We start from the raw sequence: 22,835 nt of genomic DNA, 5'->3' as shown, positions 1-22,835 counted from the left end.
GTGGGACTAGAAGACCTCCAAAGTCCCATCTGATTCTGTTATCCTGTTAATTAACCAGTGGAACAGCTTGCCTCCAGATGTTCCAGGCTGCATTAACAGAGGGACAGAATCAAGATCACGGGAAATGTTCTTGGCAAGGCCACATTTGCAATACTGCATTCAGTTTTGGTCACCACGATTCAAAAAGGACGTTGAGATTCTAGAAAAAGTGCAGAGAAGAGGCACAAAGATGGTCAGGGGATTGGAGGCTAAAATATGTGAAGAACAGTTGCAGGAACTGGGCATGGCTAGTTGAATGAAAACGAGGACCAGGGGAGACAGGATAGCAGCCTTCCAACATCTCAGGGGTTGCCACAAAGAAGAAAGAGTCAGGCTATTCTCCAAAGCACCTGAGGGCATAGTTCCCTCTAAGCTGAGCAGTGAGCAATCGCTCACTTAAAAATCATCATCAACTCAGAGTTTTCCAAACCTGCCCAGAAGCCGAGAGGGAAAGAGTGAGAGGGAAGGAGAGAGAGAGAGAAACAGATAGAAAAAAGAGAGGAAGGAAAAGAGAAAGAAAAAGAATGGGAGTAAGGAAGAGAGAAAGAAAATCAAAATCTAGTTTGAAACTAGCTCAACTATTTAAGTGGCATTTTGATATTGATAGAGTTGCCCTATTATGAGCTCACTGTTATAGACAAAACAGGGTGGGTTTTTTATTTATTTGTTTGTTTGTTTATTTGTTTATTTATTATTTCTGTGCCGCCCAGTCCCAAAGGGACTGCCGCTCAGACACTATACTTTTCCGCCCCCCCCCCAAAAAAAATTAGAGGGAACACTGCCTGAGGGTGGAACAAGAAGCAATGGGTGGAAACTAAACAAGGAGAGAAGCAACTGAGAACTAAGGAGAAATTTCCTGACAGCGAGAACAATTCATCCGTGGAACAGAAGTTGCCTCCAGAAGTTGTGAATGCCCCAACACTGGAAGTTTTAAAGCAGATGTTGGATAAACATCTGTCTGAAGTAGTATAGGGTTTCTTCCCAACTGTTGTTTCTGTTGTTGTTGTTGTTGTTGTTGTTGTTATTATTATTATTATTATTATTATTAGTAGTAGTAGTAGTAGTAGTAGTAGTAGTAGTAGTAGTAGTAGTAGTATTTTGTTCGTGCTCCATCTCTGGAGGTTTTTAAGAAGAGGCGAGACAGCTACTTGTCTGAAGTTGTCCAGGGTCTCTTTACTGAGTAGGGGGATGGATTAGATTTAGATTAGATTTATTAGATTTATATGCCGCCCCTCTCCGCAAACTCAGGACTAGAACAGTGTTTCCCAACCTTGGCAACTTGAAGCTATTTAGACTTCAACTCCCAGAATTCCCCAGCCAGCATTCACTGGCTGGGGAATTCTGGGAGTTGAAGTCCAGATAGCTTCAAGTTGCCAAGGTTGGGAAACGCTGGACTAGAAGACCTCCAAGGTCCCTTCCAGCTCTTGTCATTCTGTTAACATCCCCCTGCCCTTGTTTCAGGGCCCTCCCTCAACGAGGCTGCTTTGAGCTGCTAGGATGGAACTCCAACAGGGGGGCTTTGGGGCAGTAGCTCTTCTCGGGGGGGGGGGGGGTCTCTCTCTCTCTCTTGCCCGGAAAGCAAGCAAGAAGGGTCCAGCTAAAACTCACCTTTCCAACGTCCACAGGGGAGTCAGCTGCTCCTGAGGTCTCTCTGCGCCTGGGACCCTTGTTCGTCTTGGACCCTGAGGAAGGAAGGACCGGCCGGACTCTTGCAGAAACCGTCCAGGAGGAGCTGGAGCTGGAAGGCACCCGATTTATTTCTCCTTATGAATGTTTATGGCCCCCATGTGACGTTAAGAGACCTCTGCTAACCCCCCCTCCCCCCCAGGAGGAGAAATTCATTGGCACTTTCAGTTCCTTTTTGATTCTCAGAAACCCCCCCATCACTTTCTCTGGAACATTTTCATTTCCTTATTCAGCCTTGGTTCACCAAAAAAAGATCTCTCCTCTCCTGCCTGTTCGCAAATCCTCCGCTTGCAAACACCCCTAACTTTAGACTTATGCACCGCTTTGTATGCTTTGCCAGCCCTCTCTAAGCAGTTTACAGAATCAGCATTTTTGCCCCCAACAATCTGGGTCCTCATTTGACACACACACACCCTTGGAAGGACAGGAGGATGAGTCAACCTGGAGCTGGTGGTGAGATATGAACCGCTGAACTACAGCAAGCAGTTAGCTGAAGGAGCCTGCAGTGCTGTGCTCTAACCACTGTGCCACCCCGGCTCTATAACAATTTTCTTGTGTATACAAGTATAAAAGATTAACTTTACTAATTTAGTTACAAGGCTAAATGGTTAATATATGACGCACAGTATACAGAACACATCAAGATGTGATTGCTAACTAAACAGAAATATAACGATATAACAACAACAGAGTTGGAAGGGACATTGGAGGCCTTCTAGTCCAACCCCCTGCTTAGGCAGTAAAACCTGCACCACTTCAGACAGATGGTTATCCAACATCTTAAAAACTTCCCATGTTGGGGCATTTACAACTTCTGGTGGCAAGCAGTTCCACAGGTTAATCATTCTCACTGCCAGAAATTTTCTCCTTACTTCTAAGTAGCAGCCTTCCAATATCTCAGGGGTTGCCCCGAAGAAGAGGGAGGAGTCAAGCTACTCTCCAAAGCAATGGGTGGAAACTATTAATTTTATTTATTTATTTATTTATTTAGTCCAATGCACAATGAGGGTTTTAGTGGGTATATATCTATATACACATAGTAAAATACATGATGAAGGTTATAGAGGAGATACTCATAGTAAAATATATCTAAGAAAGAAGAGAAAAGAAGATATAGGAATAGAACATATCAATGAAAGAATAGAAGAAGAGATATAGGAATAGAAGAAAGGTAGAGGAGATATAGGAGAGCAATAGGACAGGGGACGGAAGGCACTCTTGTGCACTTGTACTCATCCCTTACTGACCTCTTAGGAATCTGAAGAGGTCAACCGTAGATAATCTAAGGGTAAAGTGTTGGGGGTTTGGGGTTGACACTATGGAGTCCGGTAATGAGTTCCACGCTTTGACAACTCGGTTACTGAAGTCATATTTTCTACAGTCAAGTTTGGAGTGGTTAATATTAAGTTTAAATCTGTTGTGTGCTCTTGTGTTGTTGTGGTTGAAGCTGAAGTAGTCGCCGACAGGCAGAACGACAGGAAGACCCAGGATTGTAAGTCTAGTTTCGTAGGGTCTTCTGTTTCGAGTGGAGGAGTGAAGGGCTCTTCTGGTGAAGTATCTTTGGATATTTTCAAGGGTGTCAATGTCTGAGATGTGGTATGGGTTCCAGACAGATGAGCTGTATTCAAGGATGGGTCTGGCAAAGGTTTTGTAGGCTCTGATAAGTAGTGTGAGATTGCCAGAGCAGGAGCTACGTAGGATTAGGTTTACAACTCTTGAAGCCTTCTTGGCTGTATTGTTGCAGTGGGCTTTGGCACTTAAATAACTAAACTAAACAAGGAGAGAAGCAACTTAGAACTAAGGAGAAATTTCCTGACAGTCGGAACAATTAATCCATGGAACAGCTTGCCTCCAGAGGTTGAGAATGCCTCAACACGGGAAGTTTTTAAGAAGATGTTGGATCTAGGGGGTTGGACTAGAAGACCTCTTGGGAGGGGGGATTTTCATGAGAGAGCAGAGGCAGCCACAAAGCTTTCCAGGGGTTCAAGGTCTTCATGGACTCCATCTGTATAGTCTGGAGGACAGAAGGGAAAGGGGGGACATGATCAAAACATTTAAATAGGTTAAAGGGTTCAATAAGGCTCGTGAGGGAAGTGTTTTTATTAGGAAACTGAAAAAGAACAAGGGGGCACAATCCGAGGTTAGTTGGGGGAAAGATCAGAAGTAACGTGAGAAAATATTATTTGACTGAAAGAGGAGTAGATGCTTGGAACAAACTTCCAGCAGACGTGGTTGGTAAATCCACAGTAATTGAATTCAAACATGTCTGGGATAAACACAGATCCATGCTAAGATAAAATACAAGAAATAGTATAAGGGCAGACGAGATGGACCAGGAGGTCTTTTTCTGCTGTCAATCTTCTATGTTTCTATGAAACTTGGAGGAATGCCTTAACTTGGACTCTTGATTTAAATTTAGAACCTTGACACCTTTGGGATTTAAAGATCCTGCAAAAAATGTCAAGTCTTTAAGATTCTAGGGGGAAAAAAGATTTCAAGTCAGCTTTAACGCCTGGGGAAGGACTCCGCAGCCCGAAATCTTGAGGGAAGGAAGCATGCATTCGCTAAAAGTGCCACCGCAGCAGTTTAATTCCTGGGGTTGCCGAGTGCAAAGGGCCTATTTTTAATATCGGGTAAATATTACATCGTCCCGGTCAACGGTTGCCAAAGCTTTTCTTCCGAAATCAGAAAAAGCTGAAACCAAACGACAACTGTTGTCCCCCCACCCAACAAGTTGACAATGCTGAACAAACGTAAACTGTTGCTGTGCTCTTGAAGCTCCCAACAGGCTCTTCCTCAAAAGAGAAGCAACTGTGTAGAGAAAGGGAAGTGCGTAAGGGATTGTGTGGAGTCCTGGACTCACAACAGGTTCTTTAGTGAACATCTGAAGTTAACCACAGGACTGGGAAAAGTGACTTATATATATATATATATGTCACATGTTCTTGCTGAATTTGAAAATTAAGGGAGACTAGGATATATATATATATAATTGAATGATTTTTTAAAACACAAATACCTACATACGAGGGTCGCCCAGAAAGTAATGCACCACATTTTTTTCTTCAACAATTATTTATTGAACACAATGAAACTTGCACACAAGAAAGAAGGATGTCAACTAAGCAATGTCACCTGGCGGTACCCAGGGGAAAAGCCTTCTCTGTGGCGGCCCCAGCCCTCTGGAACCAACTCCCCCCAGATATTAGAACTGCCCCCACCCTCCTTGCCTTTCGTAAACAACTTAAAACCCCCCTCTGCCACCAGGCATGGGGGAACTGAGACCCTCTTTCCCCCTAGGCCTTTACAATTCTATACATGGTATGTCTGTCTGTATGTATGTTTGGTTTTTATATTAATGGGTTTTTAATCGTTTCTAATACCGAATTACTATTGTACACTGTTTTATTGTCGCTGTTAGCCGCCCCGAGTCTCCGGAGAGGGGCGGCATACAAATCCAATAAATGAATGAATGAATGAATGAATGAATGAATGAATGAATGAATGAATGTATGTATGAATGTATGTATGTATGTATGTATGTATGTATGTATGTATGTTTCTTCCACACTCTCTATTTTCCCACATAATGTCCGTCCCGTTCTATGGCCTTCCTCCAGCGAGACACAAGGGCGTTGTATGTCCTGTCGGTACAACCCCTTGTTCTGGTCACAAAGCCATTTCTGCACTGTAATAGCCTCACACCCTCTGTGCCCTGCGACTAACCGTACTTCTGTCGACTGCAGATTCTCCACAAACTGCACACAAATGTTTGTGAATGTTCCCCACAGTTTCTTCCTCCGCGGTGAGAAATTCAATGACGACACGTTGCTTGTAACGTACATCACTTACAGACACAATTTCGAAACACGGCTGCAGCTACGCGATCTGTCTGAAGGAATGCAAAATTTACACACACACTCCTAACAATGCAAATAATGTATATCTAAAGTTTCGCATTCATATCATTACTGTAGGCTGAAAAAAAAAAAGGGGTGCGTTACTTTCAGGGCGACCCTCGTATATATAATGCTTACTGAGTTGTGTGAGTCTAACAGCCGCTGTTTCTACCCCTGACAGAATTGCTACCAACCGTGGCGAAGTCAACTCACCCTCCGTTCGGAGGGCAGGGGGGGTCCTCCAGCGTCTCGGTGGGTTGGAAGACTAATTTGGGGCTCCCCCTGGAAGGTAAGTGCCAGATACGGCTGGGGTCACCACCCTTGGCCACTTCACAACTTGTGGACTACAATTCCCAAAATTCCCCAGCCAGCCAAGCTTTATGACATCCGCACTACAGCTCCCAGAATTCCTCAGCCAGCCATGCTTTAATACAGTTGGACTGTGCTGACAGGAATTCTGGGAGTTGAAGTCCACATGGAGAAGGAATCCCAGGCAGGTGGGCTGTTGGCTTTGTTCCAATGGGCCCCTTCCAAATAGTTGGTTCACAAAGCCCATCATTCCCGAGAAGGATTGATGCAGCATCCTCGCTTGATTTCTGAAAGGGCATCATACATGCCACCGGGGTAAAATCATTTTCAAAGGCTTCCGTCAGCCCAGTTTGCTTTGCCAATGGGGCATTTGTCCAGTCAACGAAGCAGTGGAAGTGATGTGCCGGTGCCTGGAGGCTGTTGGGGCCTGGATGGGTGTCAACAGACTCAAACACAACCCTGATAAGACGGAGTGGCTGTGGGTTTTACCTCCCAAGGACACATCCATCTGTCCGTCCATCACCCTGGGGGGGGGGGGGGAATTATTGACGCCCTCAGAGAGGGTCTGCAACTTGGGCGTCCTCCTTGACCCACAGCTCACATTAGAAAACCATCTTTCAGCTCTGGCGAGGGGGGCGTTTGCCCAGGTTCACCTGGTGCACCAGTTGTGGCCCTATCTGGACCGGGACTCATTGCTCACAGTCACTCATGCCCTCATCACCTTGAGATTCGACTACTGTAATGCTCTCTACATGGGGCTACCTTTGAAAAGTGTTCGGAAACTTCAGATCGTGCAGAATGCAGCTGTGAGAGCAATCATGGGCTTCCCTAGGTATGCCCATGTTTCACCAACACTCCACAGTCTGCATTGGTTGCCGATCAGTTTCCGGTCACAATTCAAAGTGTTGGTTATGACCTATAAAGCCCTTCATGGCATCGGACCAGAATATCTGCGAGACCGCCTTCTGCCGCACGAATCCCAGCGGCCGGTTAGGTCCCACAGAGTTGGCCCCCATTTGTGCGGCAGAAGGCGGTCCCGGAGATATTCTGGTCCGATGCCATGAAGGGCTTTATAGGTCATAACCAACACTTTGAATTGTGACCGGAAACTGATCGGCAACCAATGCAGACTGCGGAGTGTTTATAGTTATTAGATTTCGTATATATTGTTATATTTAATGTTGTACACCGCCCTGAGTCACCTGGAGTAGGGCAGCATAGAAATCTAATAAATAAATTTATTTATTTATTTATTAATAAAGATATTGATAACAAGAAAATATTGACAAAATTGAATGGGTCCAAAGACGGGTTACAAGAATGGTGGGAAGTCTTAAGCATAAAACTTATCAGGAAAGACTTCATGAACTCCATCTGTATAGTCTGGAGAACAGAAGGAAAAGGGGGGACATGATCGAAACATTTAAATATGTCAAAGGGTTAAATAAGGTCCAGGAGGGAAGTGTTTTTAATAGGAAAGTGAACACAAGAACAAGGGGACACAATCTGAAGTTAATTGGGGGAAAGATCAGAAGCCACATGAGAATACATTTGCTGCTGACTGGGTTCATTTTAATCAACTGAATTGTTATACTATTACCTATATTTTATATATTCTATATTTTCTATTTGTATTTACTTCTTTTATTAGTATTTTAACTGTAGTATTTTAATTAATTGATTTATATTTTAACTAAATTATTGGGGGGGTGTTTTATTGATGGATAACTGGGATGGGCATAGGGTGTATGGAGCAAATGATTGGTATGGATGGGGCGGATGGGATGGGTGGGATCATAGTATGGGTGAAATGAATGGGAGTGATGTAAATAATACACTAGGCCAACCTGGCGCTGGAGAGGCGGGAGGGGGAGGGGCGGCTATCTCTGGGGTGACAGAGGGTCAGGATATCTCAGTGCTGCTGGGGAGAGGCAGATATGGCGGGAGTCACGGAGCTAGCCGTTACAGGGGAAGGAGGGATCGTTGCTTAATAACGATCCCTTGTTCCGGCTCCGTGAGCTCAACCCAGAATACTGGTGATGAGTGTAAATCTGGCCCTGGGCTCAGGTTGCTGCTACTCAATGCCAGGTCGGTGGTAAATAAAGCTCTCCTCATCCGGGATCTGATCCTGGATGAGGAGGCCGACCTGGCATGTGTAACTGAAACCTGGCTGGGCCCAGAGGGAGGAGTTCCTCTCTCTGAAATTTGCCCAGCCGGGTTTCAGATATGGCATCAACCTCGACCCCGGGGAAGGGGGGGAGGAGTGGCTATTATAGCCAGGGAGAGCCTTTGCCTGCGTAGACTCGTTGCTCCGGAGATTGCGGGTTGTGAGTCCCTCCTGGTGAAGTTGGACCTAGGGGTTCAGGTGGGCTTGTTTCTCACGTACCTGCCTCCCAGCTGCGTGGCACAAGCCCTACCTGTGCTGCTCGAGGAGGTAGCCGGGCTGGCGGTGGGGTTCCCTAGACTTATTGTCTTGGGAGACCTCAACCTGCCGTCGCTCGGCGAATCCTCTGGATTGGCACAGGAGTTCATGGCCACCATGACAGCCATGGACCTGACCCAAGTAGTTCAGGGTCCGACTCATGAGGGGGGGCACTCACCCGACATGGTATTCCTCTCTGAGCAACTGAGTAATGGTCTGAGACTAAGGGGCTTAGAAGTGTTGCCTTTGTCATGGTCAGACCATTTTCTACTGCGGCTTGACTTCCTGGCTCCAATCCTCCCCCGCAGGGAGGCGGAACCAATTAAGATGTTCCGCCCCAGACGCCTGATGGATCCAGAAGGCTTTCAGAAGGCGCTTGGGGTTCTTCCAGATACACTCGTCCGCAGTCCGGCAGAGTCTCTGGCTGAGGCCTGGAACAAGGCGGCAGCAGAGGCCCTTGACCGTATTGCGCCGTTGCGACCTCTCCGTGGCGCTAGACCCCGTAGAGCTCCATGGTTCAACGAGGAGCTCCGGGAGTTGAAGCGCCAGAAGAGACGTCTAGAGAAGCGATGGAGGAAGAGTAAGTCCGAATCCGATCGAACACTTGTAAGAGCCTTTATTAAGACTTACAAAGTGGCGCTCAAGGCGGCAAGATGCGCGTATCATTCCGCCTTGATTGCATCAGCGGAATCCCGCCCGGCCGCTCTGTTTAGGGTGACCCGCTCCCTTCTTAATCAGGGGGGAGTTGGGGAGCCCTTACAGAGTAGTGCCGAGGACTTTAACACGTTTTTCGCTGATAAAATCGCTCGGATCCGGGCCGATCTCGACTCCAATTGTAAAACAGAGTCGACTGACAACGAGTCAGTCGAGGTGACTGGGGCTAAACGTCTTTGTCCATCTGTCTGGGAGGAGTTTGACTTGGTGACACCTGATGAAGTGGACAAGGCCATTGGAGCTGTGAGTTCTGCCACCTGTTCACTGGATCCGTGTCCCTCTTGGTTGGTTTCGGCCGGCAGGGAGGTGACACGGAGCTGGGCCCAGGAGATTACCAACGCTTCCTTGGGGAGGGGAGTCTTTCCAACACTCTATAAAGAAGCGCTCGTGCGCCCCCTCCTCAAGAAGCCCTCCCTGGACCCAGCCGTACTCAATAACTACCGTCCAGTCTCCAACCTTCCCTTCATGGGGAAGGTTGTCGAGAAGGTGGTGGCACTCCAGCTCCAGCGGTCCTTGGAAGAAGCCGATTATCTAGGTCCCCAGCAGTCGGGTTTCAGGCCCGGATACAGCACGGAAACTGCTTTGGTCGCGTTGATGGATGATCTCTGGCGGGCCCGGGACAGGGGCTTGTCCTCTGTCCTGGTGCTTCTTGACCTCTCAGCGGCTTTCGATACCATCGACCATGGTATCCTTCTGCGCCGGCTGGAGGGGTTGGGAGTGGGAGGCACTGTTCTCCAGTGGTTCTCCTCCTACCTCTCCGGTCGGTCGCAGTCGGTGTTAGTGGGGGGTCAGAGGTCGACCTCTAGGTTTCTCCCTTGTGGGGTGCCTCAGGGGTCGGTCCTCTCCCCCCTGCTATTTAACATCTACATGAAACCGCTGGGTGAGATCATCCAAGGGCATGGGGTGAGGTATCATCAATATGCCGATGATACCCAGTTATACATCTCCACCCCATGTCCAGTCAACGAAGCAGCGGAAGTGATGTGCCGGTGCCTGGAGGCTGTTGGGGCCTGGATGGGTGTCAACAAACTCAAACTCAATCCAGACAAGACGGAGTGGCTGTGGGTCTTGCCTCCCAAGGACAATTCCATCTGTCCGTCCATCACCCTGGGGGGAGAAACATTGACCCCCTCAGAGAGGGTTCGCAACTTGGGCGTCCTCCTCGATCCACAGCTCACATTAGAGAAACATCTTTCAGCTGTGGCGAGGGGGGCGTTTGCCCAGGTTCGCCTGGTGCATCAGTTGCGACCCTATTTGGACCGGGAGTCACTGCTCACAGTCACTCATGCCCTTATCACCTCGAGGCTCGACTACTGTAACGCTCTCTACATGGGGCTACCTTTGAAAAGTGTTCGGAAACTTCAGGTCGTGCAGAATGCAGCTGCGAGAGCAATCATGGGCTTTCCCAAATATGCCCATGTTACACCAACACTCCGCAGTCTGCATTGGTTGCCGATCAGTTTCCGGTCAGAATTCAAAGTGTTGGTTATGACCTATAAAGCCCTTCATGGCACCGGACCAGATTATCTCAGGAACCGCCTTCTGCCGCACGAATCCCAGCGGCCAGTTAGGTCCCACAGAGTGGGTCTTCTCCGGGTCCCGTCAACGAAACAATGCCACTTGGCGGGACCCAGGAGAAGAGCCTTCTCTGTGGCGGCCCCGACCCTCTGGAACCAACTCCCCCCAGAGATTAGAATTGCCCCTACCCTCCTTGCCTTTCGTAAGCTACTCAAAACCCACCTCTGCCGCCAGGCATGGGGGAATTAAGACCTCTTCTCCCCCTAGGCTGATACAACTGTATGTATGGTATGTTTGTACGTATGTTGGTTTTATACATTAGGGGGTTTTAAGTTAGTTTTTAGTATTGGATTTTTACTGTATATTGTTTATGACTGTTGTTAGCCGCCCCGAGTTTTCGGAGAGGGGCGGCATATAAATCCAATAAATGAAATGAATGAAATGACTGAAAGAGTAGTAGATGCTTGGAACAAACTTCCAGTAGGCGTGTTTGATAAATCCACAGTCACTGAATTGAAACATGCCTGGGATAAACATAGATCCATCCTAAGATAAAATATAGGAAATAGTATCAGAGCAGACTAGATGGACCATGAGGTTTTTTCCTGCTGTCAATCTTCTATGTTTCTATGTAAATAAATTTAACAAGTTCAGCCCAGAAGGTTGTAGGTCATCCAATCCAAATAAATTTTCTACATTTATATATTTTTCCCTTACATCCTACGTGACTTCCTTGGGTTGGTCTAAATGCAGTGTTTCTCAACCTGGGCCCTTTGAAGATGTGTGGACTTCAACTCCCAGAATTCCCCAGCCAGCGTTGCTGGCTGGGGAATTCTGGGAGTTGAAGTCCACACATCTTCAAGCAGCTGAGTTTGAGAAACACTGGTCTAATGCTTCTTTCCCCCTTTGTCAGACTTGGTCCAGCAAGGCCCTGTCTTCAGTGGCGTGGAAGGCGGCTCGGGGTTCGGAGACACAATGGAAATGGTGATAAGCAGCGTAACTCACCAGCCACAGCCGCCACAGCGAGCGATGGCTCCGGCATCGACGTGGGCAACCGCTCGCCCATCGAAGGCCCAGTTTCCTGCCACCGAGACGACACCGGCCCTCAAGGGAGAGGAACTGCCCAGCACCATGGAAGATGTGGCCACGTACATCCCTGCAAAGATCGCCAAAGAAGTAGCGAACACAGCGGCGAAAGGTGAGACGGGCCACAGCCACAGGAGGTTTTTAACAGAATAACAGGCTCTGGGACCGTGATGGCGGGCCTTATTTGGTTCATGTGCCTTCACATGTCCCACGCTGCCCCTGTGCATGTTCACAACCCCCCCCAACCCTGCGCATGTGCACTGGAAGTTCAGAAAAAATGAACTTCCGGTTTGCACGTGGTGCTGTTTTTCCCCCTCCGGAGCCTTCAGGGAAGCTTCCTGGAGCCTCCAGAATGCGAAAACCGGCACTACGGGCAAACCAGAAGTCCAGTTTCCAAACTTCCTGTTTGCCCGTTGAGTCATTTTTCACACTCCGGGGCTTCAGGGCAGCTTCCCTGAAGCCTCCAGAGGGCGAAACCGCCTTCCCCAAGGCTGGAAATTAGCTGGCTAGTGCATTATTTATTATTATTATTATTATTTATTAGATTTGTATGCCGCCCCCCTCCGAAGACTCCGGGCTGCTCACAACAATAACAACAATGTAACAAATCTAATACATTAAAAGAAGTCTAAACCCCATTATTTAAAAACCATACAACACACTCATACCATACATAAATGCATGTGCGCTGGAGCTGAAACAGGACAAAGCCTGGCGTGCCCTAGGTTTGCCATCACGGCTCTAGGACGATATGCGTTTCAGAGAAATGATTTTCTAATTTCTTTTTAAAAACCTCCAGCGATGGAGCACCCACAACTTCTGGTGGCAAGCAGTCCCACTGATTCAGTGTTCTGTCAGGGAATTTCTCCTCCGTTCCAGGTTGCTTCTCTTCTTGATTAGTTTCCACCCATTGCTTCCTGCCCTGCCGTCAGGGGCTTTGGGGAACTGGGCGATTTCCCCCTTCTTTGTGGCTACCCACAGCTTACTCCAAGAGTAAACCTACACCCCCACGCTTTGGAAGTCAGGTTGTTATGATCACTTCTGACAGGCTGGTTAGAACCAAAATAAGCCTTTGTATAATAGGCGAAGCCTGTAACCAGTCTCAGGAAAGTCCAGGCCAAATTCAATTACATTTAATTTAATTATTTAATTTAATTATTTAATTCAATTCAATTCAATTTAATTTATAAACCGCCCAACTCCTTCCGGACACTGTGCAGTGGTGGGTTTTTTTCAAACTTGGCAACTTTCAAGACATGTGGACTGCAACTCCCACAATCCACAGACAATAACGCATTCTGGGAATTGTAGTCCAACAGCCTTAAAAGTTGCTGGCTGGGGCATTTTGAGAGTTGTTGTTGTTTTTATTTTTATTTATTTATTTATTAATTAATTATTATTATTATTATTATTATTATTATTATTATTATTATTATTATTTAGATTTGTATGCCACCCTTCTCCGAAGACTCGGGGCAGTTCACAGCATATAATATAAAACAGTAAATACAAAGACAAATCAAAGTAGAATAGAATAGAATTTTTTATTGGCCAAGTATGATTGGACACACAAGGAATTTGTCTTGGTGCATATGTATGTACATAAAAGAAAAAGAGACATTTGTCAAGAATCAATTAATTGAATAACTACATAAGCTAAAAACTTGATATATTAAAGATCAACCAAACAAATTCAAATCACAGTCATACATCAGATTTATTGGCCAGGGGGCTAAGATCTAATCACCCCAAGCCTGGTGGCATAACTGAGTCTTAAGAGGGTGAAAGGCGAGGAGGGGGGGCAGTACAAATCTCCCGGGGGAGCTCATTCCAGAGGGCCGGGCCCCCCCAGAGAAGGCTCTTCCCCTTGGTCCAGCCAAACAACAGGACCAAGGGGAAGTTGCAGCCCACCAGTCTTAAAAAAGTTGTCGGCTGGGGCATTCTGGGAGTTGTAGTCCACCAGTCTTAAAAGTTGCCGGTTGTCGGACATCCCCAAAAGCTGCCTCTCTCTGCTTCTCCTTCAGATGAGAAGCAACCCCCCGAAAAAGTGCCAGCCTGGCCTATGCTGGTGTCGCTGATGGGTGTTGTGGTCGTGGGCCTTCTCTCCGTCGCAGTCTGGCTCCTGGTCCGAAGACAACGCCGGAGGCGCCGCACCCAGGCCCCCGCGCCCGTCACCCTGGAATTGCAGAGCAAAGAAAACAGAGATCCAGCCTAGCACGACTTGCACACAGGGTTTTGGCCACTATTGTTGTTATTACTATTGTATTCACAATAAACAGCAAACAAGATTGATAGGCTGGATTTTGTGTCACAATAACACAAGTCGAACGCTTCCAAAGCTTCTAGGACTGTGTCATCTATTTTTGGAGGATGCGCCCTGATAATAATAATTTATTAGATTTGTATGCCGCCCCTCTCTGAGGACTTGGAGTGGCTCACAACAACAATAACAATACAATACAAATCTTATCTTAAAAGACAAAGTTAAGAAAGCCATTATTATTAAAAAAAACAGGCAAGCTACACAATTGCACCACACTCAAGTCCTACTCATCAGAAAGGGGGGAGCATCAATCCCATGCCTGGCGACATAAAAGGGTCTTCAACATCTCGTGGAAGGCGAGGAGGGTGGGGGCAGTTCGAATCTCTGGGGGGAATTGATTCCAGAGGGCCGGGGCCACCACAGAGAAGGCTCTTCCCGTGGTTCCTGCCAGACAACATTGTTTAATCGACAGGACCCGGAGAAGGCCAACTCTGTGGGACCTAATCGGCCGCTGGGATTCGTGCAGCAGAAGGCAGTAGGCCTGTTGGCCTCATTTTTCGCTATCCACACTTCCCAAGCATCTAGGACTGTGCTATCTTGTTTGGTGTGTATTACTGTATTATTAATTATTAATACTGTGCATTATTATTATATAATTATAATAATAATAATAATGCACAGTATTAATAATTAATAATACAATAATACACACCAAACAAGATTGATATGCTGGATTTTGTATCACAGTATCGAACACTTCCATCATCATCATCATCATCATCATCACCACCATTATTATTATTATTATTATTATTATTATTATTATTATTATTATATTATATTCACAAAGAAACAGTAATACATAGCAAGCAAGGTTGATATGCTGGACTTTGTATCACAATATCACAAGTTGAACACTTCCCAAGCGTCTAGGACTGTGTCATGTATTTTTGGAGGATGTGCTCCGATTGTCTTCAAATGCCGGCTGGGGTCTTTTGCCACAACACCCAGTGTGCCGATTACCGCTGGAATCACCTGGACTTGTTTATGCCAGAGTCGTCATAGTTCGATTTTAAGATCCTGATATCGGCTAAGTTCAATTCGACTGTCTCAAAATCGGTGAGCAGTGTGGTCGGGCGGTAGGGAAAGCAAGTATTTATTTATTTATTATTTGGATTTGTATGCCGCCCCTCTCCGAAAACTCGGGGCGGCTCACAACAAGTGAAAAGACAATCCAATACATAATCCAATTAATTAAAATATTTATAAATTTAAGAAAAACCCCTATACTAACATACACACACACAAGCATACCATGCATAAATTTAACGTGCCCAGGGGAAGATGTTTAGTTTCCCCATGCCTGACGGCAAAGGTGGGTTTTGAGGAGTTTACGGAAGGCAGGAAGAGTAGGGGCAGTTCTGATCTCCGGGGGGAGTTGGTTCCAGAGAGTCGGTGCCGCCACAGAGAAGGCTCTCCCCCTGGGGCCCGCCAACCGGCATTGTTTAGTTGACGGGACCCGGAGGAGGCCCACTCTGTGGGACCTAATCGGTCGCTGGGATTCGTGCGGCAGAAGGCGGTCTCGGAGATATTCTGGTCCAGTGCCATGAAGGGCTTTAAAGGTCATAACCAACACTTTGAATTGTGACCGGAAACTGATCGGCAGCCAATGCAGACTGCGGAGTGATGGTGAAACATGGGCATACCTGGGTAAGCCCATGACTGCTCTCGCAGATGCATTCTGCACGATCTGAAGTTTCCGAACACTTTTCAAAGGTAGCCCCATGTAGGATGCTTGGCTGCATAGCTAGAGGTATAACAAGCAGGAAGAGGGAGATTGTGATCCCCTTATATAGAGCGCTGGTGAGACCCCATTTGGAATAATACTGTGTCCAGTTCTGGAGACCTCACCTATAAAAAGATACTGTATTGACAAAATTGAACGGGTCCAAAGACGGGCTACAAGAATGGTGGAAGGTCTTAAGCATAAAACGTATCAAGAAAGACTTTATGAACTCAATCTGTATAGTCTGGAGGACAGAAGGGAAAGGGGGGACAGGATCGAAACATTTAAATATGTTAAAGGGTTAAATAAGGTTCAGGAGGGAAGTGTTTTTATTAGGAAATTGAAAAAGAACAAGGGGCCACCATCCGAGGTTAGTTGGGGGAAAGATCAGAAGCAACATGAGAAAATATTATTTGACTGAAATAGTACATACTTGGAACAAACTTCCAGATGTTGTTGGTAAATCCACAGGAACTGAATTGAAACATGCCTGGGATAAACATATATCCATTGTAAGATAAAATACAGGAAATCGTATAAGGGCAGACTGGATGGACCATGAGGTCTTTTTCTGCCATCAATCTTCTATGTTTCTATAAAGAACACTTTGAATTGTGTCCGGAAACCAATCGGCAACCAATGCAGTCTGTGGAGTGTTGGAGAAACATGGGCATGTCCAGGAAGGCCCATGAGTGCTCACATGGTTGTATTCTGCAAAGGTAGCCCCATGTAGAGAGCATTGCAGTAGTCAAACCTCAAGGTGAAAAGGGCGTGAGCAGAGACTCCCTGTCCAAATAGGGTGCATCAGGCAAACCTGGGCAGACTCCTCCCTTGCCACAGCCGAAAGATGATGGTCCAGGGTCAGTTATGGATCAAGGAGGACGCCCAAGCTGCGGACCCTCTCTGAGGTAGGTAAGAGTTCTCCCCACCCCCAGAGTAATGGACAGATATTATTATTATTATTATTATTATTATTATTATTATTATTATTATTATTTATTAGATTTGTATGCCACCCCTCTCCGTAGACTCGGGGCGGCTTACAGCAATGATAAAAACAATATACAGTATAATGACAAATCTAATAGTTAGAATCTAAAATGACAATAATACATTTAAAAATTCTAAAAAAAAAACCCAAGAAACCCCAATACTGTATATGAAAACATAGATAGATAGATAGATAGATAGATAGATAGATAGATAGATAGATAGATAGATAGATAGATAGATGGACTTGTCCCACTCTGTCTTGTCAGGGTTGAGTCTTAGTCTGTTAACACCAATCCAGACCCTAACAGCCTCCAGACACCAGCACATCACTTCCACTGCTTCACTGAATGAACACGGGGTGAATACGTATCTCCTTCTTCAGTGTTCCATTAGTGAGCCATTATTATTAATTATTCCGTTTACTACTACTACTATGAGGGTCGCCCAGAAAGCAATGCACCACATTTTTCCCCCTTCAACAATTATTTACTGAACACAATGAAACTTACACACAAGAAAGAATGAGGTTTCTTCTACGCTCCCTATTTTTCCACGCAGTCTCCATCCTGTTTTATGGCCTTTCTCCAGCGAGACACAAGGGCTTGTGTGTCCTGTCGGTACCACTCCTGGTTCTAATGGCCTCACACCCTCTGTGCCCAGCGACTAACTGTACTTCCGTCGACTGCAGGTTCTCCATAAACTGCACACAAACGTCTGTGAAGGTTCCCCAGTTTCTTTCTCCACAATGAGAAATTCAATGACGACATGCTGCTTGTAACATACATCACTTACAGAGGCCATTCCGAAACACGGCTGCAGCTACACGATCTGTCTAAAGAAACACAGAATTTACACACCCACTCCTGACAATTCAAATAATGTATATCTAAAGTTTCGCAGTCGTATCATTACTGTAGGCTGAGGGGGGGAAATGTGGTGCATTGCTTCCTGGGCGACCCTGGTATCATCACCATCCCTATTTATTAGAGTTGGAAGGGACATTGGAGGTCATCTAGTCCAACTCTCTGCATAGGCAGGAGGCCCTATACCCCCCCTCCAAGGTGCCCAGTGCCGGGCAAGGGGATCCCCTGTGCTGGCTAGGAGAGATGTGGAACTCCCCACCACCAAGCCTGATGTGTACATGTGGGCTGCGCCTACTTAGCAGGTCCATGGAGGCTGGCCATGCCCATGCCGGGCACCGTCCCTCCAGGGCAACGAGGTGGGACGCCCCTCGCGGGAAATGGCAACCAAACTCCGAAAAAAACCCTCCTGCCAGGTTGGTTGGGCACCAAACCCCCCCCCCCCCCCCAATATTCCCGTTCGGGACTACAACTCCCGCCATTCCGCGCGAAGGAGGGCGCCCAAATCCCGTCGTACCTCGCGGGAGAGGAAGGTGGGAGGAGGAGCCGGACGCCGCGCGGCCTGGAGGGGGCGTGGTGGGGAAAGTGACGTCACGCGCCCTCGGCGTCCCTTTATGCACGCGCGCTCGTTCTTTTCTCCCTCCCTCCGTCGGCCCTGCCCTTTCACTCTCACTGACGCCGCTTAATGACGCCATAGGGCGGCGCCGGCAGCCGCGGCAGTTTGTGAGTAAAAGAGGCGGTGGCGGGAGGCGGAGAGCGGATTCCTCCCTCGCTTGCCCGGCCTCTCGGTTCCGCGCCTGGGCCCGGTGCGCAGACGGTGAGGCGCGCGGCCACGAGGGCCCCGGACACCCCCCCCTCCTCCTCCGGCTTCCCCTCAACCCACCTCGGCCTCCCTCCCTCTTCCCCCCTCAGGCGCCCCTCCCGCCGTGCCCCGCGCGCCATGCGGCCCCCGTGCCCCTCTCGGCCACGCCCCATCCCCCGACCCGGCCACGCCCCCCCACGGCTGTGGGGAGGGGGGGCCCACTTGGACTCCCCCCACGGAAGGGCCCTATGGAGGAGGGGGCCCTGGGAGGGGGAGGGGCTTCCCCCTTCTGCATCCCACTGGCCCCTCGCCCCCCATATCGGGGTTGGGGGGTTATGTGTGGCTGAGCCTCGGCCCCAGGTTCTTGGTGGGATGGAGGGGGTTTAATAGAAGGAGGGTCCAGTCTTGCCCACTTCAGGAGTGGTGGACTCAAGCCCCTTAACCCTGGGGTGCTGCTCAATAACACACCCTAATCTTCTGTTCCCGGGTCGACCCCGACCACAAATTGTTCAGTTTAGGTACTTACATTTGGTCTTTTTCAAAGCTTTTTTCACTTGGAAACAAGTTTGAACATTTCTGCACACAATGAAATGAAAAAATTTGACCAAACATAAGCACTTCAACTGAAGAATTTTAGATCTGGGTCACGGTGACCCGGGAACAGAACTCTAGGGACCTTTTTTTTCAGCAAGAAAGAAGACCCCCCCCCCAAAAAAAAATTCTCATAGAGAGAACCCCTGAAATGATGCAAAGTCATGAAATTTCAAGTTTCAGATATGCAGGGACATTTTTTTTACAGGGTCTCAAACTTTGATTTCTCACAGACCTGAACAGCACAGCAGGATTAAGGCCATGCCTTAAGATAGCTGTACTACAACTCCCAGGATTCCCCACCTGGCCACGCCTTAAGACGGACTATAACTCCCAATATTCCCCACTCGGTGATGCCTTAAGTTATTTGGACTACATTTCCCAGGATTCTCCACCCAGCCATGCCTTAAGATATTTTGGACTACAATTCCCAGGATTTCCCAGAACCCCCCACTAGACCACTGGAATTCTGGGAGTTGTAATTCAGTGCCCTCAGCCTGATCCTCTGTGAAGGTTTGCAGGGTTCCTGATTACCTGGGAGAAAAAGCCATGGCGGTAGGGGAACTCTGGGATTTCTTACGACCTTTTTTTCCCTTATCCACCTTAATGCTGCACTGACACCGGTAGTCCTCAACCTACGACCACAATGGAGCCCAACGTCCTTTGTTGTGGAGGGAGAGAGTCCTTAACTGAATTTTGCTCCATTCTGTGACCTTTCTTGCTGTATTTCTTAATCGTTGCAGTTGTTCTATTGCTGTAGCTGTATGTACATTGAGAGATTTATTTATTTATTTGATTTTTATGCCGCCCTTCTCCTTAGACTCAGGGCAGCTTACAGCATGTTAGCAAAAGCACTTTTTAACAGAGCCAGAACCATATTGCCCCCACAATCCGGGTCCTCGTTTGACCCACCTCGGAAGGATGGAAGGCTGAGTCAACCTTGAGCCGGTGATGAGATTTGAACGGAGAGGGGCGGCATACAAATCTGAAAAATAAATAAATAAATAAACCGCTGACCTACAGAGCTACAGTCAGCTTCAGTGGCCTGCAGTACAGCACTCTACCTGCTGCGCCACCCTGACTCATTTATGCACCGGAGACAAATTCCCTGTGTGGGCTGATAAGGAATTCTGTTAATGCTAGTCTCACGGTCGTTAATTGAGTCTGGTTTGTTTGTCAGAAGGGGATCACGTGACAATGCGAAACCGCAACCACCATAAATCTGAGTTGGTAGGTAAGCGACCGCATTTGGATCATGTGGCCGTGCAACAGTCATAAGTGGGGGTGGGGAGGGAACGTTCGTTGGTCACTTCAAACGGTCACTAAACGAACCTTCGTAAGTCAAGAACTACTTGTATGGGCAACTCAGGCCAAGCGGGCCTGGTGGGCATGCGTGTCATTTAAAAAAACCTCACGGTGAAAGTGTATGGCTCCCCCCCAAGGGTCCTCGGAACAGCCAAGAAAATGCAGAAGGGAGAGTTGTCGAAGGCAGGGAAGGTGCTGGCGGTCGTTGGAAGTGGCCACGAAAGAGGATCGAGGCTCATTCTGAAAACGCTCCTCTGGGCTTTGCGGCTGCTCTTGTTTTCTAAAGTGATGGCCGCCATCCCCTGGCGGAGGGTGGAGAAAACGGCAGAAATACAGGGCTAAAATCTGGGTTAGGAAGCCAGTTTGGCCTTCTGGCTACGGTGCTGACTTGGAAACTAGGGAGACGGCGAGTTCTAATTTCGCCTTAGGCACGAGAGCTGGGTGGGTGACGTCGGGTCAATCACCAGGAGAGAGTTGTAGACCTTCTTTAACATGAAAGCCAGCTGGATGACTTTGGCCTGCTCGCCAGGAGAGGGGGAGTTCTAGTCCCTCGTTAGGTATGAAAGCTGATTGGGTGTCTTTGGGTCAATCATCAGGACACTGGAAATTCTAGATCCATCTTCGGTGTGAAAGTAGCTTAGTGACTTTGGGCCAGTCACCAGGAGACTGGGAGGTTTAGCTCTGCCTTAGGCACCAAGGTTTGGGTGGGTGACTTTGGTTCACTCACCAGACTAGGACTTCTAATCCCACTTTAAGCATACAAACCCCATTGGGTGACTTTGGACCAGCCTACCCCCCTCTCTCTCTCTGCCCCACGCACCTCATAGGGTGGTGGTTGTGGGGGCAGAAATAGAAGGGAGCGTTACGCATGCTTGCCACCTCAGGTTACTTGCCAGATGGCAAAGATGGGGGTAAATATCAAATAAATAACAAATGCGGTGGCTGCTGACTATTGCAGCTATGGCAAACGGCAGCCCAAACCAAAAAGCGCATCCCAGACGTATACCGTCAAGGCAGTCTCCCGGGGTTACCCACAGTGGCTGGAGGGGAGTAATCTCTACACATGCTGGGGGGAAACAGGGTCAAGGCTGTTGTGAGTGCTCCTGGTCCACCTCTGGTCATGTCAGATTCTGAGGAGGATTAGTCAGGCCCCTCTGGGTACCCTGAGCCAGGGGGGCTGCCAGCTGATGCAGAGAGGAAGAGTGAGGGAGAACGTGGCCTGAGTGAGCCTGAGGAACCACTAGAGGGGGCTGATGAGACAGAGGGGGAGTGGTCCCAGTCAGAGGATGAGGAAGACATGAGAGTGGATAGACCCCGAGCTATAGGAGATTGCTCAGGAGATGAGAGGAGTTACATAGCAAAAGGTGTTAGTGTATTGACTTAGCCTCTGTGTGATATCACTTCCAGGAGTATAAAGGCAAAGGATCTTGGGAAACTGGGCGTGAGGATTCAACGTTGTTCAATGGAAGAGATGTGAGCCTGGGGAGGTGATTGAACAAGGCTTTAAAACTCATTTTATTTATTCAATTTATTATTTATTTATTTATTATTTATTCAATTTTTTAATGCTGTCCTTCTCCTTACACAAGGGGTCCCCAAACTTTTTACACAGGGGGCCAGTTCACTCTCCCTCAGACTGTTGGAGGGCCGGACTATTAAAAAAAACTATGAACAAATCCCTATGCACACTGCACATGTCTTATTTTAAAGTAAAAAAACAAAATGCGAACTTACTATTTAGAGGGGGGAAAGAAGTCTGAAATTCATATACAGTGATACCTCGTCTTACAAACTTAATTGGTTCCGGGAGGAGGTTCGTAAGGCGAACAGTTCGTAAGACGAAACAATGTTTCCCATAGGAAACAATGTAAAACAGATTAATGCGTGCAAGGAGAAAAAAACTGCAAAACTGGCGCTCCGCTGGGCGCCACCACCCGGCTGTCACCTTTTGAAACAGCCGGGCACTTCTCGGCGTTCTCCCGAAACCGAACCTGAAAAGTTCGGCAAAAGTTCGGGTTTAGGTTCAGGAGGCCGCCGAGAAGCACCCCCGCCCGGCTGTCACCTTTTGAAACAGCTGGGGGGCTTTGGCAAAAGTTCGAGTTCGGCGTTTGGGTTCGGGAAGCTGCCGAGAAGCGCCACCGCCCGGCTGTCAGCTTTGCAGAAGAGCCGCGGAGCTGTCGGCCAGTCGGGAGGCTCAAACGGAGGTGGGGAATCCCAATAGGGAATTCCATGGGCGGAGCTTTGACATCACCAAGACGTCCTTCCTGAAGTCCACGTTTCAGCCGGCCAGGAAGGACGTCTCCGTGATGTCAAAGCTCCGCCCATGGAATTCCCTATTGGGATTCCCCACCTCCGCTTGAGCCTCCCGACCGGCCGACAGCTCCGCGGCTCTTCTGCAAAGCTGACAGCCAGGCGGCGGCGCTCCTCAGCAGCCTCCCAAACGCCGAACCTGAACTGTTGCCGATCATCCGGGTTCGGCGTTCGGGAGAACGCCAAGAAGCCCACCGGCTGTTTCAGAAGGTGACAGCCAGGCAGCAGGGCTTCTCGGCCGAATTTGAACTT

The 22,835-nt window shown here is 48.0% G+C and overlaps 3 protein-coding genes across 6 annotated transcripts in view; 2 read left to right on the top strand and 1 right to left on the bottom strand.

Moving 5' to 3' along the window:
• Positions 1-13,965, top strand: part of LOC139175941 (zona pellucida sperm-binding protein 3-like) — a 28,249-nt gene extending 14,284 nt beyond the window's left edge. The window contains exons 8-11 of one of the 2 annotated variants that reach the window (XM_070767348.1): positions 1,665-1,784; positions 5,806-5,913; positions 11,501-11,785; positions 13,698-13,965. In XM_070767348.1, coding sequence (XP_070623449.1) covers positions 1,665-1,784; positions 5,806-5,913; positions 11,501-11,785; positions 13,698-13,888 — 704 coding nt within the window. In that variant the 3' untranslated portion in view covers positions 13,889-13,965. The remainder of the gene's footprint in view (positions 1-1,664; positions 1,785-5,805; positions 5,914-11,500; positions 11,786-13,697) is intronic. The other variant, XM_070767349.1, reaches the window with a different exon arrangement.
• The window catches only part of LOC139175949 (asialoglycoprotein receptor 1-like), a 579,489-nt gene that overhangs the window by 27,602 nt on the left and 529,052 nt on the right, over positions 1-22,835 (bottom strand). Inside the window, exon 1 of one of the 2 annotated variants that reach the window (XM_070767363.1) lies at positions 1,648-1,821. The exons of the other annotated variant lie outside the window; for it this stretch is intronic. The gene's annotated coding sequence lies outside the window, so the exon portion shown is untranslated. Of the gene's footprint in view, positions 1-1,647; positions 1,822-22,835 lie in introns of those variants that run through there. 2 annotated transcript variants of the gene reach the window in all.
• Positions 18,145-22,835, top strand: part of SENP3 (SUMO specific peptidase 3) — a 43,273-nt gene continuing 38,582 nt past the window's right edge. The window contains exon 1 of one of the 2 annotated variants that reach the window (XM_070767344.1): positions 18,145-18,298. The gene's annotated coding sequence lies outside the window, so the exon portion shown is untranslated. Of the gene's footprint in view, positions 18,393-22,835 lie in introns of both variants that reach the window. The other variant, XM_070767343.1, reaches the window with a different exon arrangement.

Source organism: Erythrolamprus reginae, chromosome Z, assembly GCF_031021105.1.
Source record: "Erythrolamprus reginae isolate rEryReg1 chromosome Z, rEryReg1.hap1, whole genome shotgun sequence".
NCBI lineage: Eukaryota > Metazoa > Chordata > Lepidosauria > Squamata > Dipsadidae > Erythrolamprus > Erythrolamprus reginae.
This window is presented reverse-complemented; position numbering and strand designations above follow the sequence as displayed.